The sequence below is a fragment of the Aedes albopictus genome, chromosome 2 (genome assembly GCF_035046485.1).
Source record: "Aedes albopictus strain Foshan chromosome 2, AalbF5, whole genome shotgun sequence".
Classification (NCBI taxonomy): domain Eukaryota; kingdom Metazoa; phylum Arthropoda; class Insecta; order Diptera; family Culicidae; genus Aedes; species Aedes albopictus.
In genome coordinates this window covers 71,853,187-71,867,113 of record NC_085137.1, presented here as the reverse complement: position 1 = coordinate 71,867,113, position 13,927 = coordinate 71,853,187, and the positions used below count along the sequence as shown (strand labels likewise).

At 36.4% G+C, this 13,927-nt stretch overlaps 1 protein-coding gene across 1 annotated transcript; it reads left to right on the top strand.

Moving 5' to 3' along the window:
* The first annotated feature begins 5,625 nt into the window (after nt 1-5,625).
* LOC134287630 (uncharacterized) lies at nt 5,626-13,680 on the top strand. Its single transcript, XM_062849911.1, has 2 exons — nt 5,626-5,693; nt 7,389-13,680. Exon 2 carries the CDS (start codon nt 7,431-7,433, stop codon nt 13,041-13,043), a length of 5,613 nt encoding a protein of 1,870 aa, XP_062705895.1. The 5' UTR covers nt 5,626-5,693; nt 7,389-7,430; the 3' UTR covers nt 13,044-13,680.
* Nucleotides 13,681-13,927: the final 247 nt, after the last annotated feature.

Below are 13,927 nucleotides of genomic sequence, written 5' to 3'. Positions count from 1 at the left end.
AAAATATGTCCAAAAATGGATTTTTTCATATAAATTTTTATAACTCAAAATATATAATTTATATCAATTTGAAATTTTGTCCATAAATGATCAATATATTAATGATGAAGTGGTAAAATTTTCAGCCAAAAATATTGATAATTGCCAAAGTTGCAGCAGATTGAACATGACGGATTTTGGGAGAAAAATTCAGCTCGGCTTTTTTTTTGCTACTGAGTGTAGATAGGAAATCGAAGATCAAAACTTATCCTTAAAATGTGGTGGTTCAGTGATTGTAATACAGCGGTGGTTTGATAGCCCGTCGGCCGGAGAAATACTCTTCTACCAACCACCTACCCCCCCCCCCCCCCCCCCCTTCGGGGAACCAGGGAACCAGGCGTCCAGCATCCGACGGCTTTGGGCCGTCCTAACATCAGGATTGTGTAGGCTAGGCAGCCCCTGGGATGAGACGAAGGTAAGTCTGCATGCCTCTTTTCTAGCCTTGGCAAAACCGAAACTTATACATTGCCGACTGCCGGGTACAGATCACCGACATCAACACTATCCCAAGTAACATTTTGATGGCCAATCAGTCAGAACCGTCAAAAAACTTAATACTTACCTCCTATTTTGGTTTTATGATGGTGTTGAGAATTTCTTCTAATCTTTTTGACTATAAATGTTACTTGTTACCTATCAACCAGTGAAGATTATCACAAAGCTAAGAACCCACTAAACCACCCATCTTTCGGCTGGCGAAGAAAAGGAAGTAATGCTCCCAATACAGATAAGTACCATATTAATCTAGGATCTTAATCGAAGGTATTAGTTTGCTCACTAATGAATATGTTAAGAATTTCAAATTGGTTTCATTCAAATGAAATTCACCATTACATTTGGAGAACACCGTAGGAGTTTCTTCTGACATTCTTACAACAGGTCATTCTGAGAAACCTCAAGGAACTCGTTTTGGAATTCCCATTTTTGAGAATTCCTGCAGCACTTCCTTCTAGGATTTCTCCAAAAATTCCATTTAGGATTCCATTTGAGAATTCTCTTATATTTCTTATACGAGTTAATCCGTGGTCTCCTTCAGGAATTTTTTTCAAGGTTTTTTTTCCTTTCTTTCACCATGAGTTTGATATTTCTCCCGGGGGTTTAAACCGAAATTTCTTGTCCATCGGAACTTCTTTCTGGGTTTCCTTCAGAAATTCCTTCCAGAATTAACTCAAATATTTATTCCAAAATTCTTGCAGGAATTCCCGGCATTCTTTCAAAGCCCCTCCAGGAGTTGCTTCTGGGATTTCTCCAAGAATTCTTTTTCGAATTCCTCCCTGGATTATTTTAGAAGTTTCTTCTGGGATTCCTCTCCTTTGGGATTTATCCAGGATTTTTTCCCAGGACTCCTCTAGGAATTTCTTCCGGCATCCTTCCAATCAATCCCTCCAGGATTCCTCCAGAATCTCTTAAAATTTCGCTAGGAACTCCATCTCGAGTTCCTCTCATTGTTTCATCTGGAATTTCTCCAGGATTTCATTCTTAGATTTCACCAGGAGTGCTATCTGGATATTTTCTGGGATTCCCAGATGAAATTCCTGTGGAAGTTCTATTCTTTTCCTGTTAGGAAATGTTTGAAGAAACCCAGAGGAGAAACCATGAGAAACTCCTTACGAAATTGCTAGAGAAACTCCTTAAGAAATTGTTTGAGACATTCTTCAAGAAAGCGCTTTAAAAATTATTTAACGAAATCCTGAAATAACATCATAAGGAATTCCTTAAAAAAATCCTGGAGGAATAAAACTGTTGGAAGATTTCCACAAGGATTTCCATTGAAATCATCTGAAAGAATTCCAGAAGGAATCCCAGAAGAATTTTTTGCAAAAATCCTGGGGTATCTTGCTTGACAGTCAGGTACTACCTATTTATTTTTTTGAAATTTTGTTCAAAAATGGTTTCTGCAAATTCAAAAAACATTTTCCACCACAAAAAAAATCAGAAGATACCTTGATCCATACTCTACATGTGTACGAAAACCGATTTTGAAAAGATTGCTTCGTTATTTAATAAAAATTCAAAAACCAAAAAGTGAGGAAATGCTTCCCACGGTGTGTTTATAGAGCAACTTTAAAACAAAAAAATAAGTAAGTCTGAAATTTTGCCCAATGATACTTTGGGCCATTCCCTTTAATTTGCTGGGTCGGTGGAAATTATCCATCGGGGGGTCTAGAACAAAAATTTTTTTTGAAGGTTTTTTATGCAAAAACTGTTAATAGCGCATATTGTAAATTTTTGCATCTCCTACAAATAGTCACAACTTTTTTGTCTTTGAAGATAGAACCATAGAAATTTCAGGCGTTTCGAAGAAGTATGCGTAGATGACTGTGTGAAAATTCATCGAAATATGTTGAATGGTTTTCAAATAATACCAAAACTTTCAAATGCATTCTAAAATACTAAGCTTAGTAGCAAAAGTCCAACACAATATCTGTATATTTTTTATATAATAATACAAGAAAAATATTTAATTCTAAGCACCTTGAGTGATTATAATGGCAGTACTGTGAAAACTTGTTTTTCGAATGATGAACAGATACATAGTCAAATACATGAAAGGAAAACACACACACTGCCATTATGTAGCTTTTCACTAAAGTATTAATTATTTATTTCAAGAACGTGGTTTTGCGTATACATGTTTATTTTTTCCATTTTTTTTTAATGAATCAGGTCTTATCTAAATATCAAATTGCAAGCGAAAGGCTTTAGAGGAGCGTGGCCCAATAATTTGGATTAAAAAAAAATGTTTGTTATTTTTTCGAAACATATAGTTTTATGTAGAAAATATTCTACTAGTAAACAACGCCATAACAGTGATCAATCACTCTTCCTCATGCTTGGAGGTTTTAAATTACACAGAAAATATTTTTTAAACATCATATAATCGATAAGAATATTTAAATCATTGTTATCAAATTGTTTTTCATAGGCTTTATGCTGAACAGCCAATTTTCATGCTTAATGTAGAAACATTTTCAATAAGTACTCCGTTCTTTCAACTATTCTTTCCGTACTTATTATCAGCTATTTGTTAATAAATGGTGGCATAAGCAATAAGCAACATATTGCTCCTCCTCCTCTTCTTGGCGTAACATCCTCGCTAGGACAAAGCCTGCTTCTCAGCTTAGTGTTCTATGAGCACTTCCACAGTTATTAACTGAGAGCTTCCTCTGCCAATGACCATTTTGCATGTGTATATCGTGTGGCAGGCACGAAGATACTCTATGCCCAAGGAAGTCAAGGAAATTTCCTTTACAAAAAGATCCTGGACCGACCGGGAATCGAACCCGTCACCCTCAACATGGTCATGCTGAATACCCGTGCGCAACATATTGCTATTAAATTCAAAGACAAACTTAAGTTTAGGTCTAACAGCTATGTCAAATATCGTGGAATAATCCGGAAACTATGTTTAGTATCGTAAAGTTGCCCTTGATCGAATATTACCCAACTGAATTCTGTTTTGAATTCAGTTCTCTTTATTGTGATCTTCAATCAAGAGAGTGTTTTAATGTAGACTCATACCCACAAATTCAATGTTATTATGAGGTCTTTAACAGAGTTAACTTGTTTTTATTGTTTGACTAAGGTGAAATACTATTTACGTTTATGCTTGTAAACATTAGTTTCAAAATAATTTAGTTTCTGTACTTTTTCCTCAAAACAGAGATGTTTCCCAATCCTCGAGTGCTTTTCTTGGCTTACCAATAAACATTTAAATATTTTTTCGGGGAAGGCCGACATGCTCAGCAATCATAATAATTGAGTTTATTATAGGATTCGTAATACAGGCATACTTGTGAACATGTATACGCAAAATCACGTTCTTGAAATAAATAATTAATACTTATTGAAAAGCTACATAATGGCAGTGTGTGTGTTTTTCTTTCATGTATTTGACTATGTATCTGTTCATCATTCGAAAAACAAGTTTTCACAGTACTGCCATCATAATGACTCAAGGTGCTAAGAATTAATAGTTATTTATGTAACGAGTTGCAAAAAGCTGATTTTTTCAGCACGAGTCGTACATTTATCCATCGAGGCCTGCCGAGTTGGATAAAAACGAAGAGTGCTGAAAATCGAGTTTTGCAACGAGTTCCATACAAAATTTTATGCAATGATTTTTACAACTATTTTTCATTATGCAACTCATTTCAGTTGCAGAAGAAACCTGTTCGGAAAAGCTGGCCATTATGGTACTAAAATGAGTTACATAAAATTGAAATTATGATACTGAATTGCATAAATATTTTTCTTGTATTATTAGGTATATAAAAAATATATAGATATTTCGTTGGACTTTTGCTACTAAGCTTAGTATTTTAGAATGCGTTTGATAGTTTTGGTATTATTTGAAAACCATTCAACATATTTCAATGAAATTTTCACACAGTCATCTACGCATACTACTACGAAACGCCTGCAATTTTTATGGTTCTATCTTCAAAGACAAAAAAGTTGTGACTATTTGTAGGAGATGCAAAAATTTACAATATGCGCTTTTAACAGTTTTTGCATAAAAAACCTTCAAAAAAAATTTTTGTTCTAGACCCCCCGATGGATGATTTCCACCGACCCAGCAAATTAAAGGGAATGGCCCAAAGTATCATTGGGCAAAATTTCAGACTTACTTATTTTTTTATTATAAAGTTGTTCTACACAACACACCGTGTTCCAGTTTCGCCTTAATGAGTTGCATTGAAAGCACGCGCAACTTCCATCTTGTCAATTGAGGTGCATTTAAACACCGGATTTCGTAAAGTTTCGGCTTAAGAAATCGCCAAATACCTCGTGTTTGACACAGGGATGGTATTCCACACTGAAAATGTGCACAGTGCAGCTCATTTTCATATTAAAACCTCGCACACTTGCACTCACACTGAGGAGCATGCGATCATATCCCTCACAAGTAATAAAACAGTCAGCTTGCATTAGATGTGCTATGATACAGTCATGCAACATCGAACTCTGGTTTGTTTGCTCAGATTATGTTCCAAATGTGTTGCCGAAAACTTGCGCGTCTTTTCAATTTGACAGTTTTCTAACTTGTGGTACCAAATATTCATAAAAGAGCGGGGTTTCCGTGACTTTCTTATAGAACTGGTCCAGCCGCACATGATTTTCATGTGCCATATTTTCAGGTTCAGCTTCTGAAATGAGCTTTGGATGGTTGAATTTAGATATGTTGAACATTTTCAGCACTAGTGAATAGTTTGATCTGATATAAATAGAAAGGTTTCTGAAAAAAAATTAATGATATCTGACTTTGATGCACGATGAAAATTTCCCTGAGTGTATTATATGTGAAAGACAAATTCTTAAAATATCCTTAAACATCTTTGAAGACATCATTTCATTCCAATATTGTTCTGTACAAACCATTTTGGAATTATAATTTTTTAAAGTCGATTTTTTTATACGGCTTTTGCAAATGATATGAGAAGAAAACTGGAAGAATATAATTTGAAATATTCGTCTGCAATCTTATCAATGAAGTCATCAATGATAACAAAACGATATAGAAATTTGGTGCGCCCGATTTAGTCTGCAACAAATCATTCCAACTGTTGCGGTTAAAAAGTGTGGTCAGCTTGAAGCGATATTGTTTGTTGGTGATTAGTGCTAAAAGGTGTGCAAAATTTATTACGAGCTACGTAAGTGATCGTGTTAGCACCCGAAATTTTTGCAAGTGATAATTTGGTAGAAATGGAGAATTGCAACTGTAAAGTGGATAAGCATGTAATGTTTCGGCATTAATCGCCCGGCAGTGTTTCCGTTATGATATTATTTTTTTTGGCAGTTACAAATTCCTCTTGTTGTAAACGCTTTGTTTAAAAACAAAAGGTGCAGTTCAGCGGTTCACGCTGTATCCCCCTAAAACTGCTACAGGATACTCTAATCTGTTTTCCTTTCTCGCTTTTTTTATGTGATCAATTTATTTGCCATGCGTAAAGTTTGTTCAGGTCAAACTTGTTCGGGAAAGGAATCTCTCGTCAAACGTTTCCTGGTTCCCTGATCTGCCGGACATGTCCGTCTCTATCCTCGTGAATCTAACATGAAACCTGACACAGAGCCTGGAACAAAAAATGTGACAAATGTTAAGCAGAGAATAGTTCCGACTACCTTAGCTAGAATCGGTGATCAATGTTCAATGAGTGATACGCCCAATTATGTCACGCAATAATTGACCTTTTTCAATCCTTTGAGAATATATTATACTTTCCTTATCACAATATAAGACAATTCACAAATCATCTGCTCCATTTATTTTCGAAATCCTCGGAAACTTATGGTTTTGGGGCCAAAACTTCGAAGTAAAGTTTCGACTGAATCTTCTTCGAACACATGTGCCTTGCTGGCCGCATAAATCCACGTAAACGAAATCTCTGGAAAGTAGTAGAATCCGACACCATCTCGGGCGCCCTCGCGTAAAACAGGGTATAAAAAAAGTGAATGTTAATTTCTCTTATTGCCATAATTTTGTTTATTAACCGTTTTATAAATATTTTTACAGTTCACTTATATTGAGATTGTTTATGATTTTTTTTAAATAGTGACCTGGCAAACTCTCCTAGATATTCGAGCGTATTCTGCCTAGAGGGTTCGAAAAGTTGGTACAAGATCTCTTCGATAATTCGGGTTCGGCAATGGTGATTCACCTTTTTGACCCAATAACTAAAATTATCGATTTGACATTTGCACTTACTTCGTTGACATTCCTGATAAGCCAAATGCAATTACTTGCTTATCGCCGTTTTTTTTATTGCACAGCTCTGCCAAGTCTAATCCACGATAAGATATCATAAAAAGATAGCTTATATTTGTAATCACGTTTGAAACCGAAATTTGGCCCAGAGAGTCGAAAGTCAGCTCTTCCCGTTTGGTAGACATACTTCTGAAGACAAACTTAAAACGAAGACCACTTTATCACCTGATACAGTAGTCTTCGCTTTAAACTACAACTGCAACTGCAAGCAATATTTGTTCGTCGCGATAGACGTGTTCCAGGTTACTTCAACTACTTAAAACATAAATGAATTCCAAAGGATGTCAAGAGCTTGAACATCAGACAGAAATCGAGATTAGTTGGACAAACTTTTTGTTCTAGATCATTTTCCGAAGTGCTTTAATTCCGACTGAATTCAATTTTACTATTATTAAACAACGAGGCACTATGTACTATATTTCGTTGAAAATATTGCAAACATATTAAATTCAGATCATAGAAGAAAGCTGAAGAAACGGAAAATGTTAATTTTACATTTTTTTTTTTGCTCAAAAAAGGAACATTTTCTTCTTGTAAAGTTACAATGACTTTGCACTAATAAAAATGAATTTTCTATCCACAGCCACATTCAGACGGAGTCAACAGGCGGATCCCTTTTCCTACGATGTTTGCATGGAGTGGCAGTCGGACCAGCCATGGTATCGATTATGAGAGAGATCTTGCTCTCACGCTGTTCGTTGCTGCATCTTTAGAGGAACGCAGATTCCGCCTGGCAACGGAAATGAACGTGGCCGGTAAGTTTGATGATGCCGTGCTAATTTTGGACGATCGCAAGGACGCATGGTTTTTTCAAGCCAAACACAGTCAAACATCGGCTGCTACAATCGAATACAAGGAGTTTTTTCCTTCAAGTTTTGATGAGACCACCCAATTTTCTCTACCAATGTACATTCAATCGTTCCTAAATGTTTCACAACGAAGTGAGTTCGAAAATTACCAGAAAAGATTTATAATCTTCAGCAATAAGTCAATCGGTGAAAATGCTAGAGAAACGCTAGGAGAGCTCATGGACATTGAAAGCTGTGCTCTGGAGGACCCGCTGGAAAAGAAAGTGTTCATCAGAAGTAGTGAAAAATTTGTACCAAAAGCAGAGCAGATCCAGGAGTTATTGAATAAGATAAACGAATTACCTATTGCCATTAAGGATGCCATAATAGAGCTTCAAAAGTCAGGAACAGTGAAAGGCATCTTGAAAAAGTACACCACACCATTACGATCGCTACTGGAAATAGACGTCTGCGTGCGCTTTTCAGACACATTCACAGGAAATGAGGATGATCTCAACCAGCAATGGTTATGGAACGAGCTTCAAACGCATTTCATCACCCAAATCGGAACAGCTAAACGCCTGTCAGAGGTGGTTTTTCATAAAAAGATTGAGAAACGCCTATTGCAGAATAAATCTGCAGAAAAAAGTTTTCCTCGATTCGTCCATGAATCCGATTTGAGAAGATTTTTTGATTGTTTTGTAATGTGTACTGACCAGCCTGATAAACTTTCCCCGTTGAGAGATAGCATTACAGAATCAATTGTAAGAAAGTGGGTGCATGAGAAGGATCGTGGTTTGTTTAGTGATAGAACCAAATTTCATGCAATTTTTGAAAATGGATTTGAAAAATGGCACATGGTTACAAATTTGGTTGGAAATCAGAAACCTTTTTTGAGCAGCAACGAAGGAAACGAGTGTTTTCGTATGATTAAAGCAGAAGTGCGCAGAAGCTTACAGAAGATTACAGAAGCAGATTTCAGTAATTATGTGGAACGTAAGCTAGTTTTACAAAATAGACAGGAAGAATTCACAGAAGATGGATTAATTTCAATGCTGGAGCAATCGTCCAGTCAGAATGATAATCTTATACTGGTAGGCGAACCAGGTATGGGAAAAACAACCTTCATGAAAAAAATCACATATTTACTACAAAGCGATCATAACAAACACGTGTATCTGATTTGTTTGGGTAGCCTGTTCAAAAATTACGAGGAAGGAGACGATATATTTACACTTATGAAATCCGCACTATCAAATTCGATCGAAACGTTGCTTCGAAAGAGTTTGGAATATTGTGCACAGCAATCTTTCATTCTACTCGATGGTTTCGATGAGATTGATGCTTCGCAGCAGGACACGGCTATAAGGCTCATCAAAAAAACCTTCTACAAAGATAATATTCGCATTTTCATAAGTGGTAGAAATCACGTGAAAGAAACACTCGAGAGAGAATTTCAGATCATCGCGTCACATCTCGTTCCATTGGTTGAGGATGAGCAATTGCTGTTTTTGGGAAAATGCTGGGACATCAGTTCCGAAATCGATGAGGAAGATTTTGATCGGTTTCAAAGATTTGCGAAACATTTGCTCCAAATTTTGCATGACAGTATTCGATCCGACTACTTCTGCTTCACTGGCCTTCCTCTGGTGGTTCGAATGCTCGCAGAAGTCTACAAGAAAAAATTTGAGAAATACTGGGAATCGACAAATGCAAATATAAGCGAAATTTTATATTCGGAAAACAGATTCAGTTTGTTACGTTTGTATGAAGATTTCGTCAAAATATCGTTCAACATTTTCTTAAGGAAAATTTTGAATGGCGAAGGTTACGTAATAGTTGATTTGAAAATAAAAAACTTTTTTAAAGACAATTTGAATAAATTTTATCTCGTGCATCAGCTTATTGCTATTAAACAGTTAAACATTCTCGAATTACAAAGAATAATAAGCAGAATCGATTCTGTAACAATTTTGGAAAACATGCCACATATTCTTGAGAACGGAGAAAAGTCGTTATTAATAAATGTTTCGAACAAGAACCAATTGGAATTTACCCACTTGTCGTATGCAGAATACTTCATTTCAATTTTTTTGTATGAACATGTGATAGAATGCGAAGAAACTCTGCTCTATGTTTTGCTAAGACATATAGTAGTTCTACCTTTTTTCTTTTCGATGATCGAGGAAAATTGGGACAATAGTTCGCTACAAATAAACACAATTTCCCAAATCTGTTATGATGATCCTGTATTAATGTACTTTGCATGTTGTGGGGGTTTTGAAAAAATGTTTAGGGAGTTACTGATCCACCATAAAGCTAAAGTAATATTCAGGTCAATGCAAGATGGCACACTTGTCCATGCTGCAGTTCAGTCAAGGAAGGAAAACATGTTGAAGCATGTTCTCTGTACACTCCAATTTGGTAACTGTAAACACCATGAAGCGAATAATAACACAACGAAAACAGATACAAATGAAATTGATATTAATACTCCAGATGGACATGGAATTTTACCTTTGCATTACGCTGTATCTGACGGGAATAAACCATTTGTTAAAATGCTTGCACAACACGGTGCTGACAAAAATATCAATGGTCAAGACAATAGGGGAAAAACTCCCCTACATTATGCAGCCGAAAATGGTGATTGGGAAATGATCAAGATGTTAACAACTGATTTTGCAGCAAATCCACATATTCGTGATCATGAAGGGCAAACGATTCTATGTATTGCAGCCGCAAAACGTGACCTGAAGATTGTACAAATGATTATTGATGAACTTTCATGTGATGTCAATGCGAATGATTCATTCCGATGTCCTCCATTGCTTCTTGCTGTCAAGTTTAGTACATGGGAAATGGTTAAAATGCTAATTGACAAATACAATGCAAACTACAAAATTGCTAATGAAGGTGGGCAAGCTCCCATCCATTTGGCGGCCAGAGCAGGTAATGTGGAAATTGTAAAGATGCTTTTAGATAACTACGAAGCTGATGTCAATGCGCAAGACTACGATGGAAACACTCCCCTCCATCTTGCAACCGATTATGGTAAGAGGGATTTGGTTAAGATGGTCATTGATCAATATTCCGTGGACTGCAAAATTGCCAACAAAGAGGGACAAACTCTCATTCATGGTGCGGCTAGAGATGGTAATATGGAACTTGTAAAGATGCTTATAGATGACCATAAAGCTGATGTTAATGCGCAAGATAACTTTGGAAATACTCCTCTTCAAATTGCTGCTGATTTCAGAAGGTGGGAAGTAGTCAAATTGTTGATTGACACATATTCTGTGGACCACAAAATAAGACGGAAGAAAGACGGAAGTACTCTCATCCATTTAGCTGCCGTGGATGGTAATATGGAAATTGTAAAGATGCTCATAGATAATTATGCGGCTGATGTCAATGCGCAAAACTACAATGGATATACTCCACTCAACCTTGCCGCCGATTATAGTAAGTGGGAAATTGTCAAGATGTTAATTGTCAATGATTCTGTGGACTACAAAACGGCCGAAGATTTTGGAATAACTCCTATCCATTTTGCGGCCAGAGATGGTATGATGGAAATTGTAAGAATGTTTCTTAAAGACTATGAAGCTGATGTCAATGTCCAAGACAATAATGGCAATACACCTCTTTATTATGCTGCTGACTACAGTAAGTGGGAAATGGTCAAAATGTTAATTGACAAATACAATGCAAACTACAATATTGTTAATAAGAAAGGACAAACTATCATTCATTTGACGGCTAAAAAAGGAGATATGGAAGCTGTAAAGATGCTTTTAGATGGCTATGCATTCGATCTAAAAGCGCAAAACAACGAAGGAAATTCTCCTCTCCATCTAGCTGCTATGTACAAAAGGTGGGAAATGGTCAAGATGCTAATTGACGAATATTCTGTAGACTATAAAATGCCCAATAAAGACGGAAAAACTCTCATACATTTTGCTACTGCAGATGATGATATAAAAATTGTACAGATGCTAATAGACGACTATGAAGTTGATGTCAATGCGCAAGACAACAATGGAAACACTCCCCTCCTTCTAGCTGCCAGTTATGCTAAGTGGGAAATGTTTGAGATGCTTATTGCCAAATATGCTGTGGACTGCAAAATTCCCTTAGAAGACGCAAACACTCTAATCCATTTTGCGGCCAGTAGAGGTAATATAAAAATTGTGGAGATGCTTATAGATGATTACGCAGCCGATGCCAATGCCCAAGACAACAATGGAAACACTCCTCTTCTTCTATCTGCCGATCATAATAAATGGGAAATAGTCAAGATGTTAATTGACAAACATTCTGTGGATTACAAAACTGCCAAAAAAGACGGAACAACTCTCATACATTTTGCGGCCCGACAAGGTATGATCGAAATAGTACAGATGCTTGTAGATAACTATGAAGCTGATGTCAATTCACAAGACAACAATGGAAATACACCTCTTAATCTTGCTGCCGCGTATAACAGGTGGGAAACGGTCAAGATTCTATTCGGCAAATATTCTGCGGACTACACAATTGCTAATAAACATGGAAAAAATCTCATCCATTTTGTAGCCAGAGATGGTAAGATGGAAATAGTAAAGATGCTTGTAAATGATTACGGGGCTGATGTCAATGCGCAAGACACCAATGGAGATACTCTTCTTCATCTTGCTGCTAAGTACAGCAAGTGGGAAATGGTCAATATGTTGATAGACAAATATTCTGCGGACTACAAAATTGTCAATAAAATCGGAAAAACTCTCATTCATTTTGCAGCCAGCGGAGGTGATATAAAAATTGCAAAGATGCTCATAGATGACTATGAGGCTGATGTGAATGCGCAAGACAACGATGGAAACACTCCTCTTCATCTTGCTGTTGAGCACAGTAAGATGGAAATGATCAAAATGTTGATAAACAAGTATTCTGTGGACTCCAAAATTGCCAATAAAGACGGACAGACGCCCATTCATTTTGCAGCCATAAATGGTTCTACGGAAATTGTTGAGTTGCTTTTACATGATTTTGTGGCTGATGCCAATGCGCAAGACAACAACGGAAATACTCCTCTTCTTATTGCTGCCAATCATACTAGGTGGGAAACGGTCAGGGTGTTAATTCAAAAATATTCTGTGGATTACAAAATTGCTAACAATGACGGACTTACTCTCATCCATTTTGCGGCCAGTAGAGGAAATATAAAAATTGTAAAGATGCTTATAGATGACTATGAGGCTGATGTAAATGTGCAAGACAACAATGGAAACACTCCCCTGCTTCTAGCTGCCGACTGTAGCAAATGGGAAATGGTCCAGATGTTAATTAACAAAGATTCCGTGGACTTCAATGTTGCTAATAAAGACGGAACGACTTTCATCCACTGTGCGGCCAGACATGGTATGATGGAAATAGTAAAGATGCTTGAACACAGAAAAAATATCTGAAAATTACACCCGATGTAAACAAAATCATCATATAAATTTGACTTTTATTTCCCTAAATTCAATTCACATCGTACTCTTCTGCTGTGCTGACGTAAGCTCTGCTGCATGAAGTTGGAATACCTTAAGCAATAAAATCATAAATTCAAGAAACCAGAAGCAAAAAGCTCACAGAATGTATAAGAAGAATAACACTGATGAAAATTTACAGGAGTATTTGGAAATGCGTGATCAATTATTTAAATTAGGCAATCAGCATAATACTTGAAGAGTATAATGCAAAAACAGTGATCTTGTCCAAATAATTTCTTCAATTATTTTAAGACTACATCAAAATCAAGTAATTTCCCCTCAGAAATGATATTAGATGGAAAAACTGCTGAAAACTCCCAGAAGATTTGCTATCTTTTCGCTATTTTTTTTTTTCAAGATATCTACACGACTTTCTCCGAGAAGGATCGTGATCTAGAATAGTTTTCGTTCATGCCCTGCATTTTCAAGAGATGTTCATGCAAGTCATATTAATGTGGAGGCTGTTCTAACAGGTTTAGAAAGTTCGGATGCTTTAAAAAGGATCAGGACCGGATGGAATTTCCCCAGATTTTATTAGAAAAAAACTTGCAATTGAGTTGACATCTCCTCTATTGTCAAGACTGGAAAGCCATCTCTTCGAGTACCTTGAATTATCTACATTTCTCAGTATTTGGAAAAAAAAATCAGTTTTAAACCCTATATATAAATCGGGGAAAAAAGTCCGACATACAAAATTACCGTGGAATTGCAATTATTTCTTGTAATCCAAAACTATTTCAATCCATTGTTAATAAAAAAAACCCTGATTAATCCACCTAGTGGTGATAGCGCCTTTCTCGTCGAATATGTACTCA

Coding starts and splice junctions, on each gene's coding strand:
- LOC134287630 (XM_062849911.1), top strand. CDS start 7,431: ATGTTTGCATGGAGTGGCAGTCGGACCAGCCATGGTATCGATTATGAG.